A 20,337-nucleotide genomic window follows, 5' to 3' on the forward strand; every position below is an offset into this window, starting at 1 on the left:
CCACAAAAGCAATGCAACAATCCCTACTAGCATCATGATGTTCTAATAATCAATAACTTCTAAAGCTCATGTGTACACAACACCCATGATGATTAACTTAAATCTTATTACCTTTCTATTCTATGCTAATACTACTTACACAATTGCTATGGAAGCTCTTAATTATAGCTTAAACCACTTCCTAAAGAATGTGGCCCAGCCGGGCTCGGTGGCTCAGCCTGTAATCCCGCGCCTTTGGGAGGCTGAGGTGAGTGGATTGCCTGAGCCCGTGGGTTCGAGACCCACCTGGACAGCGAGACCTCATCTTTACAATAAATCAAAAAATCAGCCGGGCGTGGTAGCGCATGCCTGTAATTCCGGCCACTTGGAAGGCTGAGGCAGAAGGATCGCCGGAACCCAGCAGGTTGAGGCTGTGGTGGCCAGGAGAGGCCACTGCACTCCAGTCTGGGTGACAGAGTGAGACTCCAACTCAAAAAAAAAAAGAATGTGGCCCAGTTCAAAGATCACACTGGGCCCTCAAGAATGTGGCCTAGCCCAAAGTTCGTGCTGGACCGTTTCTGGTAACTCTAGATAATCATCTGTACCGTCTAAAGCTGAAAACAGCTCTCCATAAGTATATACTAATTCTACAAATATACTTTTAAATCTTATAAAGAGGCTTGTACCATATAAAATGCTCCCAAATGTGACCTGAGTTTGAATTATATCTAATACCTAAGCCGAAACCGCAGTTCATGGGAAACAGGAACAATGAGTTTCTAGAGTGAACCATGCCTGTCACAGTCACAGAGCCTTCAGCTTAGGTCAGCAGAGTTCCTTTAGGTTAGTTGCACTACATGGTGAAAGGAGGAGGAAATGGGGTCAACGGCTCCCAAACACATCCTAGTGGTCTTGGGGTCCACAGCCCTCCCTGATCCCTAACGCTCAGTGGGCCTCCGTGGCTGGCTCCCAACACATACTAATCATTCATGCCAAACCTGGAGCTAGTTTTTAAATCAAAATATGTAACAAATTGACTGATTTGATTCTGCACCTTTTACTTTTCCCCCAGGTATCTGGAAGAAAGAGAAATAAGCCTTAATTGACTCAAAGAGAAAGAAGAAAATTGGAGCTTGGCAACCATTTAGTCCCTGAAAAAATATAGAGTTTACAGAAAAAGGTTTTAAGGCTGCAAGCTAACAAAATTTCCTAAATATTATAAATAAATCACAGAGCCAAAATGCAGGCCTTAACAAAGTCTAGTAGAGTTTGTAGTACAGTAATTTGAATTTCAATTGCAGAAAATCTGCTATTCAACTAGATGTGGTAAACATCCACAAACTCACCACTAAGCCTGAATATTTATTGGTCAATTGAAGGAAAAGGTGATTTCTTCAAACCCATGGGCCTAAGCCTGTGCCATTATGAAACACTTTCCTGTTTGGATTGCTGCTTTCTGCATTTTCTGCACAATAAATAATTCTGACTCACCACAAAGGTTACCATTAGGTAAAATAATCTTGACTTTTAGATGCTAGAAAATGTATGATAAAAGCTGTGGATTTTGGATAATGTACATGTCAGAGTTTTAGTAATTTTTCCATTTAAAATAGCAGAGAGGGCTTTTCTAATCTAAAACTGCATTACTAGATGGAGCAAACCTATTTGGCAGAACTAGTAGAGTGCTTGTGTTTACGAATATTCACTGGACATGATAAGTGGCTTGCTTCTGGGCTGAAAAGGGGCATTAGTGCAGCTATCAAAAGTTTCCTTTCAGAATAAAACATATACACTAAGGAAACAACTTAGCAAAGTTGGTTAAGGAATCCTATCAGTAAGATTTCAACTTCTACCAAATAACTTCTCAAAAATTTACTCTCATCAGTGTCATAAGTTCTGGTGCTTCAAGCAGACATTTTCATCTTTTTTAAATTTCAAAGTAAATAACTCTCCAGCAGTGAGGCACTCCTTTCTTTAGCTTTAAGACTTGTCACAGAGACTGGTTTTTAATTATTTATGCCTATGGTTGAGATTAGTTTAATTATCCACCTTTGCATCATAGCATCAGCGATCACATGATGACCCCGCAGCTCTGAAGTTTAGCTTCTATGAAGTGATCTCAGCTGGGCCCCGTGCACCTTCGGAGCTAAGAGCCTTGCAGAAGAGATGCTTGGTCCCGGGGTGGTATGCCAGTCACCTCGAGAGATGGCTTGTTTATTTCCCCCCCTTTCAGGTATGGAGCAATAAAAATTTATATCATGTTACAATCTCATTAAGCTGATGACTTTGCCTCAAGGATAGAGGAAATTTTTACTCATTAAAACATTACTAGCTTTTACTCTTTAGTTGTAAATAATGAGACTGTGGCAAAGAAAAATAGATAGGCAGAGGCAGAAAAACTATTTAATTTTCTTTGTAAGAGTATTTCAGGATAAATCTCCCTGCTCTATTTTCTAGTGCATACCTTTCTTGATTGTAAAGAGCCTCAAAAGCTTTAGATCCCTGATTCTTATTCTGAGAAGAATAAAACTTGAAAGAGAACCTCTTAACCAAACAAGATAAATATTGTTTTTGCTTAATTAAGTGCCATTATTTCCCTTTTGAACCACCTTGCTGAATTTTTTATAAGTCCTGTGCTTTTCTCGGCTCCTTTGCTTCTCTCCTTTACCTGGCATCAACTTAAAATCCAAAATCATCCCCTACATTGGATTGCAAAGGCAGTCCAGTGACATCAGAAGTGGTGTGTGCCTGTGTGTCTATGACCATGCTGTCCAGTGTGATAGCCACTATCACATATGGCTATTTGAATTTATATTAAAATTAAATAAAATGAAAAATTTGGTTCCTTAGTTGCATTAGCCATATTTCAAATGCTCAATAGATACACATTAGACCCAGCAGCTGTAGAACATGTCCATCATCACAGAAAGTTCTGTTGGACAGTTCTGGTCTAGACTAAATAGAAATATTGGAGAAGAGGTATGAGCAGGAGCTGCATTGCGGGCTTTGTGGCCTTCCATTATGGTCTCCTGTCATATTATCTTGCTGGGTCTACCCTCACCAGAGTAACTTAGTTTCTTGAGGAGCTCTGTCCATGTTCAGGTTTCCTGGAAGTCTAACCTTATCCCACGTAAGGATTATCAAAATAATTCTTCAACCTTTACAGTGCTTATTCCTGAATGGAACTGTGACAAATGACACGTCCTCTGTCTTATTACACCTGGGATTATTATAACATTTCTTCTTTTCTACAATGCCTCTCCCCCGCTTGAATGATGGAATCATTGCTTTGTTTTTACTTGGTTTCTATTTGAGATTTCTAGTCACATTTCTGAGCTCTCGTGGTCCCCTCAACTGCCTTCTTTGTTTTTATAGTGCTTGCAGGACTTCTCAGAGATTACAAACATGAGTGTACTTAATTGGCATGATTTATTTCTTGTTCCAGGTCATTAATGGGGATGACCTGGTTATGTCTAACAACAGTGCATGCAAATCCCCTCAAGATGGTGTCTCTCATTGAATAAGTTCAGACAGCAGACGTTTTAAATTATATATTTAACATGACTTGTTTAAAATGTGCACTGTCATTATTTTTTATTTCTTTGGTACTTTAGTTGCTAATTATTGATGGGCAACTGCTAAGAACTGATCCTGCTACCGTAATGGATGAAGTACAGAAGTTTCTCGGAGTCTCTCCTCATTATAATTACTCAGAAGCGTTAACGTAAGTTTATATTCTAATTAGTTTATTGAAGCCTCAGCAGAGAACTGATTTTAAAGAAATTGTAGTGATGTGATGCAATTGTCAGTTTGGCTCTTCCATATATAGTGATTATTTTCCAGTTCAACATTAACCACTTGGGAAACAACATTTCAACAGTGTGACAAAGAAATGTCCTAAATCCTCTTTTGATTCCTAATCATGCAAAGATTTCCCTGGAAGGAAAATAGGGAAACAAAAAAGTTGCAAATCTCAAAACCAACAACTAACCTTAAAAGAGGCTACTTGAAATAGGTTGGTAAGGGCTGAGCCTACTTAACAGACAATCTTTGGGCCTCTTGGTGGTATGAACAAGTGATTGGGTGGTTTAGGAACTGATTCTTCTCTCTTTTCTGTAATTTTCAAAAACAATGTCCAATAGTTCACTGAATAGGCAGAGAGAGATGTACTCTTAAATTTTTTTAACATTTAATGTATTTCTTAGCATTTAATTTTTTTTAAACATTTAATTTTTTTAACATTTAATGTTTTTCTTAAGTATGTGTTCTTAAGCATATGTTTTAAGATTGCTCTTAAACATACTTCCATTTATGCTTCTTTGACGTTACCCACCATAAGTCTGACCCTGTCACCTCTCCTTTAGAGGCCTCAACAGCTACAGCACTGTCTTGGTTTGTCTGTTTATTGCTGGTTTTCTCTGATTTTCTTAGGTTACTAACTCCATTACATCCAGGACTGGGGAACAGCAAGAAAGACAGTAGGGTTCAAAGAGGTACTCACTCTCAACACTGTGCAGATACCTCAGTGCATGCCTCCTTACATTCTGTGCCCTAGCTGCCTCTCTTACCTGATCCTGGTCCTGACTCTAGATATCATTTAGTATTTTTAAATTAGACTCCGTCTTACTCTGTTTGGTTATCAGATTTATGAGGGTTATATTTATTCCTATCCCACATGGCAGGAGGAACTGGAAGATACTGAGTTGGATGGGCCATGGACCTGACACTCACTGTAATATTTTCTTTATATTTTAGGCTCATAGACTGAGGCTTAACAAAATGTAAAAAGACTGTATTGTGAAGTTATTCCATTGTATTTTCAGTATAAAACTTGGTTTCATAGATCAACAAGTTTTCCCCTTTTGTAGTCTTTATTCTATATCATTTTAGAAAGTGAGAGGCAAAAGGTTTCCTTTACCTGTCGGCATCTCTTGCAGCAAAAGATTAGCAGAAGAACATCAAATACTGTTTATATCTTGTACAAATCTATGTTGAAACGTATACAAGATACATTTCATTTAGAGGACAAAGGCGTAGGTGGAACTCTGGAGTTTTGAGTTTCCTTCCTGAGAGTCATTTACTTTGTTGTGACTATTAACCTTCTGACCTCCATGTTTTCAATACTCTGAGTACTGTCAGAGTTTTGTATAGCTTAGTTCAAGTACTAACACAGACACTAGCCTTGGGTATTTAACATTCAACTTGATCTTAAAGAAAGCCGAGTGGCTTTACTTTGCAGCTGGAAATTCAAGCCCACTTTCTGTTTTATATCTTTTTAAGTATCTCTTAGGAAAGAAAGCTTTTATTTTCTAAACAGTTTTCTATTTCAAGTTGGCTTATCTCTGGGTCTTTTTATAGAGTACACAGCAAAGCAATGATTTCAGAAAAAAGAAGTACAGTATTCCATAAAGAAATAATCCCTTTTCTTATGGAATGGTACTTGACCTGCATGCTGTGTATTTGTCCCCTTTGCATCCAGCTCAGCAGCAAGCTGAGAAAAGGCAATGTAAACTTAAGAGAATATCAAAGCAACATACTATATACAAAGAACTGTAGGTCACTTTGCACCTGGGATGTATCTAGCTAAAATTACCCATTACATGATTCTTTAATCTGGTTGGGGGCTCAGTGGGTAAAGTAGCAAGATAAGACACATGCAGTCCCTGAAACCACAGTTTCTAGTTCAGCAGGGCTGCCCAAGCTCTCACCCTGCTGATAGAGATAACACACTTCCATTCAGTTTCTTTTTATACTTGCTTGTCAGTCGTCAGTTGGCCTGACACACCTTGTAAAACCTGGCAGTGCACTTGCAGAATATTTGGAGTTTCATGTCATTGTCTTAGGACTAAACTGAATCTCCCTTCACCCCATGCCCTTTTGCAGTTGTTTATCAGAATCCTGTCCTCACGATGCAGTTACTCCTGTTAGAGTAACTGCACTGATAGTTATTTCTGTGGTGCTTTGAAAATATTGAGGATGACTAGTGGTACAAAGTATGTGCTCTCAGAAATGGCATTTCTAACAGGAGTAACTGCATCGTGAGGACAGGATTCTGATAAACAACTGCAAAAGGGCGTGGGGGGAAGGGAGATTCAGTTTAGTCTTAACATTGGTGGAAATGTTCTAAAACTAGATTGTGACAATATTTACACAACTATATACATTTGCTAAATATCACTGAATTGCACACGTAACAATATAGGTGAATGTTGTGATACATAAGTTAAACCTCAAAAAAGTTGTTAAAATTAAAATGTGCATCAGTAAAATGACTAATTAAATAATAAAAGCAGGTTTGTTGGGAGAGAATGGATTTTTTAAAACTTTGCTTGTTCAATATTAGTATCACTTAAGTGATAATATTTTGATTTTGAAATTTATCTGTGCTATTTGCGATTTAATATTCTCCCATGACAATGGATTTTTAATTTAAAGGCATTTCAGCCAAACATTCAGCGTAATCTGAACATTTCCTACTTGAACCTTTCCAAGTATAATCTGAATGTTTCCTAGAATGTATGTACTCGAGGGTATAATTACAGTCATATTTTCATCAATATAGAAATATCACGTTTTAGAAGTTGTGTTATTGGAGACTCTTGGTGCTTCTGCCCACAAGTCTTTTCCAGTTATTGCTAAACATACCCAGGTGATACTCCATACAAGCTTAAGAATCATTCTAGTCAATTCCTCTTTTATCTTTTAAACAAGCAAAGTTTTACTGAATAACTATTATATGCATAATTCTGGGGACACAGTGATAAGCAAAGTATCCCTGCTTCCATACAGGGTAACTATAAAGAGGGACACTAAACAATATGTAACACCTCCTCCAAAATATTCACTTCCCTGAAGCCTCGAGAGGAGGGGCCCAGCCATGACAATGATTGCCAGTACTTACATTAAAATGTTGTTTTCTATTTGTTTCACCAGACATCTAAGGCTATTCTTCAGGGGGACACTGCTACTATTCTGAATAGACGTCGAGACACCTTTCTCCATCTTTTGTCCAACTTCTTCACTTGGGCTCTGAAATAGTACTGTTTATGCCCCAAACTCACAAGACCCTTCATGAACAACAAAACCTTCATCTTCTATCTGAGACCATTTTCTGTGGGGGACCAGACCCAGTCCCCTGATACCACCTTCCTCTCCTCATTTCCACCTTGACACACTTACACCACTATCTATGAACTTATGTATGCAGATGCCTAGGCTAGCTGCCAGCCATACACACAATTTTTTTCTCAGTGCAGCCCAGCATGACACTTTGCTACGTAAGACCTAATTAATTAGCAGAGATGAAACCAAAAAACTATTTTTGTTCTTAATTTTAATATGTATGAATATTTAATATGTGTTTCTTAGAAAACCTCCTCTCATAAGGCTGCTCATTTGAACACAAAGCATATGTATGTTTGTCATGTATCTACAGCAAGGTTTATTACAAAAAAATAATAGCTGGTCTGGATTCTGAATTTTGATCACCTGGATACATAAAATAAATCAAAATTCAATTGTGGAAATTGCTGGTAGCAAAATGTTAATGAAAAATATTACATCAATAGCAGACTTCAGAAATGTTGTATTGGAGTTTCCCAAAGACTTTCATGTATAGATTATTTAAATAATACAGTCTTTATTAATGCTCCCCTTGTACCTCTGAATATGAAACTAATTTATTCAGTTGCTTTATTGATTCAAACAAGTATATAATCAGCATGAAGACATAACATGGTGTTTCCTAATCTCATACAACTGTTTTAATAATGATGAGAAACGGGTCTTGCATAAATGGAATGTGATTATTGTCTCCAACACATAAAGTCATACAGAGGCAGAAATCTAGGTTTGCATTCTTTTCATAGGGTTATAGTTAAAACTCTACAAGATTTGACTACCTATAGACTACCCCCACACATACATATATTAAATCACACTAAATTTTAAATCAGATTTATTGCTGTATAATTTTACATGTAATAAAATTCACACATTGTAAATGTACAGTTCAGTGAATACAAATGTAAACAATTGTATACACCATCACAATCAAGATAAAACATTTCCATGAGTGCAAAAAGTTGCTTTCCCCTCACCCCAGCCCTTGGCAATCATCCATCTACTTTCTTTCACTTAGCATAATGCTTTTGAGATTTCTCCATGTAGTTACATCTATGAACAGTCAATTCTTTTTCTATTATTATTTTTTTTATTATTGAGTAGTACTCCATTTTATGAATATACCACAACTTGTTTATCCTTTCACCAGATGATGGACATAAGAGTCATTTTCATTTTTTTGCCTATTATGAACAAAGCTACTGTAAATATCTGTGTAAAGATCTTTGCATGGACAAATATTTTCATTTCCCTTGGGTAAATATCTAGAATTGGGTTGGTGGGTCATATAATAATTATATATTTTTATGTATAAGAAACTTTACAAAGTGGGTATAATATTTTTCATTTCTACCAATAAAGTATGATAGTTCTACTTATTCCACATCTTTGTCAACACTTGGTATTGGCATATTTAAATTCAGTCATTCTAGTGAGTGTGTACTGCTATTTCATTTGTAATTTTAATTTGCATTTCCTTAATGGCTAATGATGTTGAACAAATTTTCATTTATTGATTATTCACATTTATTCTTTGGTGGAGTGTCTGTTCCAATCTTTACCTAGTTTTTATTGATTTTTTTTGTATTGAGTTATATGAATACAATAGATACATGTTTACAAATATTTTCTTTTAGTCTATGATTCTCCCTTACATTTCTTTTTTTTCTTTTCTTTTTTGAGTTGGAGTGTCACTCTGTCCCCCAGGTTGGAGTGCAGTGGCACACTTGTGGTCACCCCAGTGTTGACCTGCTGGTCTCCAGCAGTCCTTCCACCTCAGCCTTCCGAGTAGCTGGAACTACAGGTGTGCGTGCTACCACACCCGGCTGATTTTTGTTTTTTTTTAATTGTAGAGACAAGGTCTCACCAAGTTGGGCTGGTCTCGAACCCGCAGGCTCAGGCAATTCACTCGCCTCAGGGCTCCCAAAGTGCTGGAATTACAGGCTGAGCCACCTAGCCTGGCCTACATTTTCTTTAGAATAGCAAAATTTTAAATTTTGATAAACTCGAAATTATCATTATTTCTCTTATGGTTCATCTCAAGAAAGGTTTACCTATCCTAAAGTTACAAAATTTTCTGTGTGTTTTTCCTCTATGTTTTCTTCCAGAATTTTTATAGTTTTAGCACTTAGGTTTAATCAATAATCCATTTTAAGTTCATTTTTACACACAGTGAAAGATAAGAGTCATTGTTCTTTTTTTTTGTATAGATATCCAATTGTTCTAGTGAAATTTGTTTAAAGGACTACTCTCCTATTGAATTACCTTGACACCTATTTTTTGAAAATCAGTTCACCATAGATGTGTAGGTTTATTTTTGGATTATTTGTATTATTCCACTGGTCCATCGAGTCCAATCCACACAGACTTGATACTGCAGCGAATCTTGAAATTAAACAATATAAGAGCTCCAATTTTGTTCTTTGTTTTAAAATTGTTTGTTTTAGGTTATTTACATTTTTATATATACTTTAGAATCGTTTTCAATTTATACTAAAAAAAAGAATCCAGAGGAGTTTTGATTGGAATTACAATGAATCTATAGATAAATCTGGAGGAACTTGGTACTTTTCAAATATTTAGTCTTTTGATTGATGAACATAGTATAGCTCTCTTTTTTGTTTCGGTGTCCTAAAATTTCTCTCAACAATGTTTTGTAGTTTTCAGTATACAGACATTGCACATATTTTTTGCTAACTTTATCCCTAGGTATTTCATGTGTTCACATTATAATTTTAAGCAAAGTGTAGGAAATAGCATTCTGAGTGGTACAAATTAGACAAAAGGAAAAAGTTATCACAAATAATAATTCTAATTAAGAAGAAAATATGGCAGTAGAATCATTGAATAACAAAAGTGATGTAAAAAGTTGTCATTGCCTACTTTTACTTTCACTTCTGTAACTAAGCATGGAAATTACTGCTTTATTTACAGTGAATAATAATACAAAATATTCCCAGAGACCAATTAAAAAGAAAAGCCCCCAAGCCTAGAGACAGGAGGCCTAGACTTCAGTCATGTCCTAAATGCTGAAAAAGCATATAATCCAAGATAAACAAACCTTGAAAAATAGTTTCTTCTTTTTCATTGTTTATTCAACAAATATGTGGTAAATGTGCTAAACAATGAGAAGAATCCTTCACACCATATTCTCAAAGGTTATAATAAGAGCTGAAATGAGAAAGAGTTATGTGAGATATTTTGGTAAGCTAAAACAAATCTGATGTACCATTATTTGTTTTGTAATTATGGCATGAAATTCCATTTATAGGTGCTGGTAATTTAAATCAGAGTTCATTCCAAAAGAAGAAAATAAAATAGATTATAGCTAGAGAATCTTATAAGTAATCATTCCATGGCACATCAAAATCTTTTCTCCTCTATTACCCTGTACTTATAAGATACAAGTACTATCTAAATCCATGAGACATGGATAAAGACTGACTTGTGATTTTTAAATCCTACAAAGGAAAAGAATTGACTTGAACCTTATTTTTTCCTTTCAGATAAAGGAGGTAGCCTTACTAATTTCTATTAATAGGAGGCCTTCTGCTGACAATTTTTCTATTAGGAACCTGGCAAACTCACAAATAGAACAGATGGACTGAGAATTCAGAAGTGTGCCAACAGATATTATGCAAAGGGATGTAGTTTTTAAAAATCCAGTTTCTCTGGTTATAGGTTGATATACAAATAAATTTTTTGGAAATTTATGTATTGGTCACTATATTTTAGAAATTGTTTTAAAATTATTTCTTGTTTTCTTTGTATTTTCTATTTTTTTAAGGTTTGATTCTCATAAAGGTTTTTGGTGTCAGTTACTGGAAGAAGGTAAAACAAAATGCCTTGGAAAGAGCAAAGGAAGAAAATATCCTCCAATGGATTCTGATGTAAGTATAAAGCTTAAAAATACAAACTAAATGAGAAAAATAACAAACAATAATATCATATCCACTTTATTAGAAAACTAGTTAAAGTCAAAATTCAGCCTTTCTAAAAATTAAAAGTGACATTTGGATTTCAGTACATGTAAATTGCTTGTTTTGATTTTTCCAATGATATTGAATTACCTGTCATTCAAGAACAAAGTAAGGCAATGGAATTTGACATTTTCAATAAGAACAAAAAGATATTATCTCACTCCAAAAAAAAAATAATACCTGCACAGAAAATGTAGCACAAATGTTAACTGAAACTAAAACAGAAATATATCTACTGGAAAGTGAAAATAGGACAAAAGATTTCTATTTGTTTCACTGCATAAGCCACTCTGTAGTAGTTAGTGTTGCCTGGGAAATAATATGAATTACTAATATATTAAGCTTTGAGTTGTTAACATGCTAATAAGATGAAAGAATTATTATATTTCCCAAACGTCTAACATACTAGCAGATAATTTAGGCTTTAGGAAATGCAAACATGCATATCCTGCAGTAAGTATTTAACACTTCATGTTTATTCCATTCAGAATGGTGACATGGTGTCACTTAATGCCACAGATTTCCCAGTTTGTATATCCTGCATTTTTACTTTAATGCTTATTTCACATATATTAAGATTAATGTTTTTCTTTATTATCAGTATAGTTAGTAGTTTGAACCTAAAACTGTAAGAGTATGATTTATAATATTTTTAGACCTCAGAAATTAAAATATTATTTGGATTCTTTTTTCTTCACATGTTTAATACATTATGTTAACTCAGAATCCTAAGGTGATCTGAGAATTCTAAGGTGAGCTCAACTCATTTGAATATTTTTATCTAACGAGACTTTGAGGACCATTTCTTATGCCTTGCCGGATAGAGACAGGGCCTGTCTTCAATAAGCTCATAATTAAATGATATATAGAAGACATGGGGAGGGTCTTCTGTTATTTTGATAAACGAATTATGTTTCCAGATCTCCAATTTTCCTTGATTATTAAAATATACCTTCAGATCACTGCAAAAACAATCCTAACACCTTAAAAGAAGCTGAAGTGCAATTTTTATAGTTTTTCAATAAAGTAATATCAATATATCATTTTCATTTATGTCAAAACTATTTCCTTACCTATGTATTAAAGGTGAGATGTTTAAGAGATACTGCATATCTTTCTTAGCATTTTATTTTACTGTGGTCTAAAATAGACATACTGAGGCAGAGCACTAAATTAAGTAGTAGAGAAATACAACTTTTCAGAATATTAATTCTTTTAGATCTCTCAACAATGTTACTGTAAAATACATGCTGGGTTTTTATCTGAGGGATTAAAGTGGATGATTCTATACAGGTAGTATTCAGAGAGGAGGTAAAAGAAGATTCCATAAAGGTAATGGAAATATAAATGTGTGGGACGGATTAGAGTGGCTGCACTGTCACTGCACTGCTCACTTCTTTCTTGTGTAGAAAAGTACCAGTACCCAAGACTGTCAACAAAATGTCATAGGATATGCTAAATAAGTAGTCTGCGTGCTTAATATAAATGTTAATCCAGATCTGATGTACTAGATACTTATTTCAACAAACAAAATCATATGTATTTTTTCTCCTCCTCCCCACTCAGAGCAGAACATTTCTATCAAACTACTATCGAGATCACAATGTGGAACTCTCAAAGTTGCTGCACAAACTGGGGCAGCCTCTGCCATCCTGGCTGAGACAGGAGTTGCAGAAAGTAAGATAGCACTGAGAGAAAACTCTCGAGACTTCACCTTCCAAGTAAAACCCATTTTTTCCAAAGCTTCCAGAAGCTGCCAAAAGGCTGTTGAAAATATACCTCTTCAAATGAGAATAAAGAACAAAGTTCTTCCATGTGCTGGCACGTGGATGAAAAAAAAGAAAAAGTATCTGTTACAAGCCTTGAGGCCTATGGCCTTCCTCTTAACCCATATCTGAGCCTGTGGGATTATTGTAGACTACTGTGCACTCATGTGGAAATCAATAGCAACCAACATAAATATCAAACACAGATGCAGAATTGTTCCATTTCATAGTAATATTTACACTTTTATGTATCAACTAGGATTGTGTCTCTGTAGATTTTTAGACCTGTTTGTACAATGTTTTCTTATTCTTTGATTCTATAAAGTATCCTACAAAACAAAAACAAACATTGCAATGTAGCATAAAATGTCAAAAGCATAACACCCATGAAAAATGCTTGCCAAAATTTAATTCCTCTGAAATATTTAGAAATAATAGTAAATTATAATTTGTCCTAGATCAGAGAGTGGAAAAGTTATGTATGAACTTTATCTGCATCAAAAAAAGGTGCAAACAAAAGGTGATTTCTCATATACATAGTCTAGTGCATATGTAAAAATTACTAACTCCTCCATCATAATGTAACTGTTATACTGAAGTATATATTGTAAATCTGTTGAATGGTAAATAGAACACATTGAGTATTCCAAAACAATAAATAGCATAAAGCATATTGACTAAATCCTCTAAAAGGGAGAAATTATAGGGGTCTAAAGATACACTGAGAACTCTATGTCCACTTGCTGTAACTGCTCATTTACTCTGGTACTCCTTACTAGTTCTACAGAAACACATGCATGCATAGAATCTGAGGTGTGTGTCCTCTTCAGAAAACAGATTTGACTTTTAAATGTGAGTAGCTTTTTTTAGATGTTCCCCGGAGTAAAACCTATTAAATGAAAACTAAGGATAGATTCCCTAGATAAAATGTGTAGGCTACTTACCTTTAAATTATTGGAAAACTACATTTTACAAGGAAGTTCAACATAAATTAGTGTAATATAGAAATTTATAACAGAAACAAATTAATATATGATTTCTAATACAATATTTGCAATACTTTTGATACAAGGCAAAGAAACATAAGCAGAGCAGAATCGCATTTTTGAAAATATTTCACATCTCACTGTGGTGGAAGATAACAGAACATAGTTAAATTTATGGATTACTGATGAAATTAAATGCAAAAAGTACAAATATAGGCAAGACACAGTTCTTGAAATATAGTTATACTTAAATTTTAAATGACATACATGGTAAATAAAAGAAAATAAGTCATACTTATTTTTCTGTTAATAGTTACTCAATGTTTAAATGTACTATACACATGCATAAAACTTAAGTGGTAAATAAATTCCCTGCTATGACAATAAGCCTCTCTGAAATATTATCAAAGGTCTGATTAGAAAAAATATGCAAAGAGAATCTGTAATATTTTCATTGCCATTATAATATATAAAATTAAACTCTTATTCACTACCCAAAAACCAAATTGTGATATCCTCCCATTTACTATAAATTTTTAATGTACATAGTAATTACTAATTTAATTTTTAAAAATTTTATGTATCCAAAGAATACAATAATTTTTAAACAAGCTATTAGCACAAAGAATTGGAGAAATAACCAATTATGTAAGACCCGATTGTAAAAGCAAAATCAAAGTCTTTAGAACAAATACAACAAACTTAGTCTTCATACAGCTGCCTCTTTTAAAGCAGCACATGACAAACATGCTAGGAAAATTATCATCTCTCATCTCTGCTAATTAAGAAAACTGGCAGCCGGGCTCGGTGGCTCAGCCTGTAATCCCATGCTTTGGGAGGCTGAGGTGAGTGAATTGCCTGAGCCCCCGGGTTTGAGATCCGCGTGGGCAACTTGGCGAGACCTCATCTCTACAATAAATCAAAAAAATTAGCCGGCGTGGTAGCGCATGCCCGTAATTCCGGCTACTCAGAAGGCTGAGGCGGAAGGATCCCCGGAGCCCAGCAGGTCGAGGCTGCGGTGACGGGGAACGGCCACTGCACTCCAGTCTGGGCGACTGAGTGAGACTCCAACTCAAAAAAAAACCCAAAAAACTGGCTTAAGAGGGTCAAACATAGTGAGAACGGGCTCCAGCAGTTACATACAGTGTCATGTTTTTATTTGGCAACATTTATGCTGATGAAAGAAAAAAGGAACATCTGATACATTTAAGCTTTAATAGTAGGCACATTTGAACTTCTAAACAAAGCTGTTAATGGCATGTTTGTCTAGGTAAACTGAGTTGACTGAACAACTCACTCTTTAAAATGAATGTCAAAAACATACTCAATGCCTGTTTAAAGAAAGAGAAAAGAAGAGATCATACCAAATTTACTCAGTCACAAATACATGTATTATGCCACCTAGAGCAATCAAACTGTGAAAGGACTTGACAGCTCAACGTGTCTTGGAGACAGCATGAAATTCTAGGGGACATGCGTATCTTCCACATCACATACTCCAGCTGGTTATTATGCTATTCTAAAAGTCAATATATACACATGAGAAAAGAATGAGAAATAATGTGATTTAAAACTAGCTTTGTATAGAATTCCCTTTTTCATTGTTTAAAATATGAAACTTCCTCAGGAAGAAATGAAATGGTTATTTCAATGTTTATAGCTATAATATTGTTGTCATTCACATTGAATGAAAATTACTGAAAACATTTTTTTCTCTGAGTTTTTTAAAATAAAAAACCTGAATATAATTCTGATAGTAGCATGGTACCTCATATGTACAACAATAAACTCTGATAAGAAAATAAAGAGTTTGAGCCTGGTAATTTTAGATAATAAGTAGGTAGTTGATTGCTTTTGCCCGGGGGTGAGTGGGAGGTGGTTATAGAATATGATACCACTAACATAATTCAAAATGGAGAGACATATGGAAAGTTTCCAAATAGAAAATAAGTACTTTTTAAGAAATATAGTGTAACCTTTCACAGATCATTCTCCTCATAGAGTCTGATGTTGCTTGTAGTGACATTTTTTGTTGTTGTCCTAAAAAATGTAAAGCAGTTCCTAGGTCACTCATGGGACTTTCAAATAAGAGAACCCCTGCTGTTACTTAGGAGACCTGAGAACCTAAATTATTACAGCATTTTTTTTCCTCCCAGTTCTCTGTTCTGCTCTACACAAATGAGTCCCTTTTGTTCTTCAGACTTTCAAAAGGTGCTCAACCTTTCTTTCCAAAATCTAGCAAAACAATTCCTGCAAAAACAATAATAAGGTGATGGTCATGTAAATGTAGATATTTATCTTCATTCTATGAATTTTCTTTTCCTCTTCCAGTCCCTTTCTTTTCTAGACATCAGATCTTGGCATTTTTAACCCACCCTGTCTGGGTACACCAATTGAATTCTCCATAGGCTTGTCTCCCCCACACAGCTCACTGATGAGCTGGGTCACCTCACCTCATCTTCTGCTCTCAGACTGTGATTGGCACCATTTGCTCCCCCGGTTCTCAAACCTTTGGTCTCAGACTGAGTTACACCACTGACTTCACCCAGTCTTTAGCTTATAGACAGCAGATTATGGGACTTCTCATCTATAAGCATGAGAGCAATCCTTCAGAGGACACATATTTACCTCCTATTGATTCTGTTTCTCTGCAAAACCCTGACTAATAAACACAGTGTGACATTTATTCCATTCCCAAGACAATCCAGAATCTAGCTTGAGTAAGACTCACCGGGGGCCAACAGTATCTAACAGAGTTTGGGAGTCACTCCCCCCTGCCCCCTGCCAGCAGTGCTATTACTATGTTCTTGCCATTTATTATCCCCAATTTGTTGTCTATAAGAGTCCTCTGTAAATTCAGTGCTCTTCACAAATGCTACAGAGAAAAATTTATTCACTTATTTATTAATATTTTAAATTTACTTTTTAACCTCCTCTTGCACCTTCTTCCCTTTAACTATCCTAATCTTTGAATTTCCATCACTTTTCAGCCTATTTCCAAAAGTTATAAACACAAAAATTAATAAGTCACCAAAACTGGAACCAACTGCATGTTCACCATCTCCTTTGGAACATCTCCTAGAGAAAGAAGAATCATGAATAGAGTTGATAAGTAGAAAATGACATTCATTTGTCAGATTCAAGTCAAATACCTCATTTACTGTATTAGTCAGAGTTCTCCAGAAAAATAGAACCAATAGAAGACATACATACATATGCACAAACAGATATATAGGCAGAAACTCATTATAAAGTATTGACTTATGTGATTTTAGAGGATGAGAAGACAAGCTGGGGACCTAGTGGTTTAGTTCAAAGGCCTTAGAGCCAAAGAACCAATGGTGTAGATTCCAGTCTGGGTTTGAAAGCCCAAGAACCAGGAACACTGAGGACGGAAGAAGATCAATACTCCAGGTCAAGCAACCAAATAATGTTCAACCTTCCTCTACCTTTTTGTTCTATTCAGGCTCTCAATGGATTGGAAGATGCTCACCAACACTGGGGAGGGCCATCTACTTTACTCAATCTAGCAGTTTGAATGCTAATCTCATCCAGAAACACCCTCACAGCTACCCAGTGTTTTTAATCAGCTATCTGGGTATCCTGGAGCCCAGTCAAAATCAACACATAAAATTAACTATCATATTTTCTTAGCAGTCCCTTTCAAGGAAGTCAAAGCAAATTTCCCAAGTAAATGCCCACAGCATAAAGTCTCCAAAATACTGTTAGTAAGAATGTATTTGTCCATATTTTACCATATAGGAAACTGAATTAAACAGAATGACATTTCCAAAGCACAAATCAGTGACAAATCTTACTTCAAACTGTCTGTATCAAGCTGCTTCTTGGTTATGAGGGAATAAATTAAATGTAGAAAATGCCTGCTGTCTACTTTTCTGATGCCAAAATGTTCTATTTCAAATCAATAACTGAAGTGGAAACCAGACCTTACTCTCAAATATAATACATAATTTATACAGTTGAACCAGAGAACATGAGTCTTTTCTCTATTTAGTAAATAAAATTTTGAATCTGAATTTTTAATTCTAACCACCTAAAAAGAGATGCAAGCTTAAAATACTGTATACTCCTAGTGTTTTAGTGTATCATTTCAGAACTTAATTTATATCTTTCAAGGCAAACAAAACTTTTAAAAGCCCACAAAACAAATATACTATCAAGAAGAAAGTTTACTCTACCTATCAGTGAATAAAATGACAAATTTATCAAAATTTAAAGACTATCATTTTAAACATAATAAAAGCTACAAAAATATAATATTGATAAGTTATCTCTCCTACCTGTGATCAACCCAGTAAAACCATACTATTTCTACCCCCAATTAATTACAGGGACGTCCTCAGTACAATTAGAATAGCAAAGAGGATAGACTGGGCTGTAGTCTAACATCTGTTCTTAACTAAATAAATTGGGCAAGTTACTTTTGTGGCCTCAACTTTACCCCCAAAATCAAATGTGATCATTGGTAAGGAGAGGGTATGGCTTTTTCCCTACTTTATTTTATCATGTGCTCATGCATCAGTTATTATAACAATTGACTCTCTTTATTCCTTACCTACTCTGATACACAGGAGGACCCATGAATTACCTAAGAAGTAAAATTGGAAGCAGAAATTGAGCTTGAATAGCACAATCTGTCTCCCTCACTTCTCTTTGGGATCTACCTGCAAATAACAGTCATCCTGGTCGGCTCTTGGTCAATGTTAAGTTTAGCAGAAATTGATGTTTAGGTACATTATTTAAAGCCACAGACCAGGTATGGGCTCAAGCCTATAATTCCAGGACTTTGGGAGGCCAAGGCGCAGAGGATTGCCTGAGCCTATGTGTTCAAGACCAGCCTGGACAACTTGGTGAGACTTCGTCTCTACAACAAATGAAAAAATTAGCCAGCCATGGTAGCGAGCACCTGTAGTTCTGGTTCTTGGAAGTCTGAGGCTGAAGGATCGTCTGAACCCAGTGGAAGGATAACAGGTCATCACTAGGATGGCCGTGAGCGTGCCACTGCACTCCAGCTGGGCAACAGAGTGAGACTCCAATGCAAAAAAAAACAAAAAAAAAAGCCACAAACATAACCACATGAACTAAGATCAAAGATAAAAATATAAATATATGCTCAAAAATTAGATGAGCAAGAGTGTAAGTGAGGAACAATAGTATAAATGAGCTAAGTGTCTCATCCCTCATGTGGGGAACCAATAGATGTGGCTTGACAAATCCAGAAATTAAAGTAAAAGGATCATTGGAGTTATGGAGATAATCAGCAGAACTTAAACAGAAATAGAGTGTGGGACCAAGGGAAATATTTAAACTTTTATTTCCAAATGCATATATTACTGTATTTTTATAACAACAGCAGCAATAAATTATCATTTTAAAAAATAAATAGTAAATATTCAGGATCAACAGTGCCCAGAGGGAGGAGCACAGAAGCAAGAGAAGTGAGCAGCAGCTGACTTTATCATCATATGTAGGATTATTACCAAGATGTTAATGAATAGATAAGCCCTCTGACATAGTGTAGAGTCTGAGCACTACACTAAAGTAGTTCTAAAGTACAGTCTATGGACTCCTAGCAGACCTGAGTCCCCGTCCGGGGTCTGCAAGGTCACCACTAATTTCTTAATAATACTACCATCATGGGAGGAGGCAAAAATTTACTTATTAAAATTGTGTATTTATTCTTATTTAAACTTCAATCACCTTCAAAGTACTCTCTGTTTGATGCAATACAGTTATCGAGATGCTATTTCCACTGCTCAAAACAGTTTTTGAACTCATTCGTTTTGATGCTTTTTTAGTGCTACTGCCATTTTTGTTTCACCTCTTCCACATCAGCAAAATGTTTCCTTTTGAAAACTTTTTTAATCCAAGGAAACAAAGAAAAAGTTGCTTGGGGCAAGATCAGGTAAATAGGGAGGATGGAGTCTAGGGGTCATGTCATTTTTGGTCAAAAACTGATAAACACTCAGCACTGTGTGGGCAGGTGTGCTTGTAAACGATCCATCACGAAGTGGGCAAACACACTGAAGGAATCTCCAAAAAGAGAAAATTCACTGAGGACGAACACAACGTGTCACAACACTAGCATGTACATTGATGCCAGTGGGTTCCAAGAGAGCTTACCTAGAGGGGAAAGCCTGTACTACGAGGGGCCCACCGTCCAAAAAACAATTCGTTTTTTGGGGTCCTCCCTCATATATGCCTTTGCCATTGCGTTGATATTCTCACTGATGGTAAAATAGCAATGATGAGTAAAACTGCTGGTGCGGCAACATTAAATCAGGCCATAGAATTAATCTAATAGTCACTGCATTCTTCATCATTACACACTCATTTTTTTTTAAGTCAGTGTCATTTCAGAATGTTCCTAAGAAAGCAGTAAAATTATTATAATTACATTTCAACCCTTTAGTGCATGTCTGTTTACTATTCTGTGACAAAATATGAAGTGTGCCTACAGAACCGCTGCTACATACTGAAGTA

General features: G+C 35.5%; 1 protein-coding gene across 1 annotated transcript in view; it reads left to right on the forward strand.

The window, feature by feature from the left end:
• Positions 1-14,677, forward strand: part of LOC103254993 (N-deacetylase and N-sulfotransferase 3) — a 192,614-nt gene extending 177,937 nt beyond the window's left edge. The window contains exons 11-14 of the mRNA XM_008052968.2: positions 2,042-2,212; positions 3,594-3,703; positions 10,889-10,991; positions 12,648-14,677. Of these exons, the coding sequence (XP_008051159.1) occupies positions 2,042-2,212; positions 3,594-3,703; positions 10,889-10,991; positions 12,648-12,767 (504 nt within the window). The 3' untranslated portion in view covers positions 12,768-14,677. The remainder of the gene's footprint in view (positions 1-2,041; positions 2,213-3,593; positions 3,704-10,888; positions 10,992-12,647) is intronic.
• Positions 14,678-20,337: the final 5,660 nt, after the last annotated feature.

This window comes from Carlito syrichta, unplaced genomic scaffold (genome assembly GCF_000164805.1).
Source record: "Carlito syrichta isolate Samal-C Ts95f unplaced genomic scaffold, Tarsius_syrichta-2.0.1 Scaffold287740, whole genome shotgun sequence".
Classification (NCBI taxonomy): domain Eukaryota; kingdom Metazoa; phylum Chordata; class Mammalia; order Primates; family Tarsiidae; genus Carlito; species Carlito syrichta.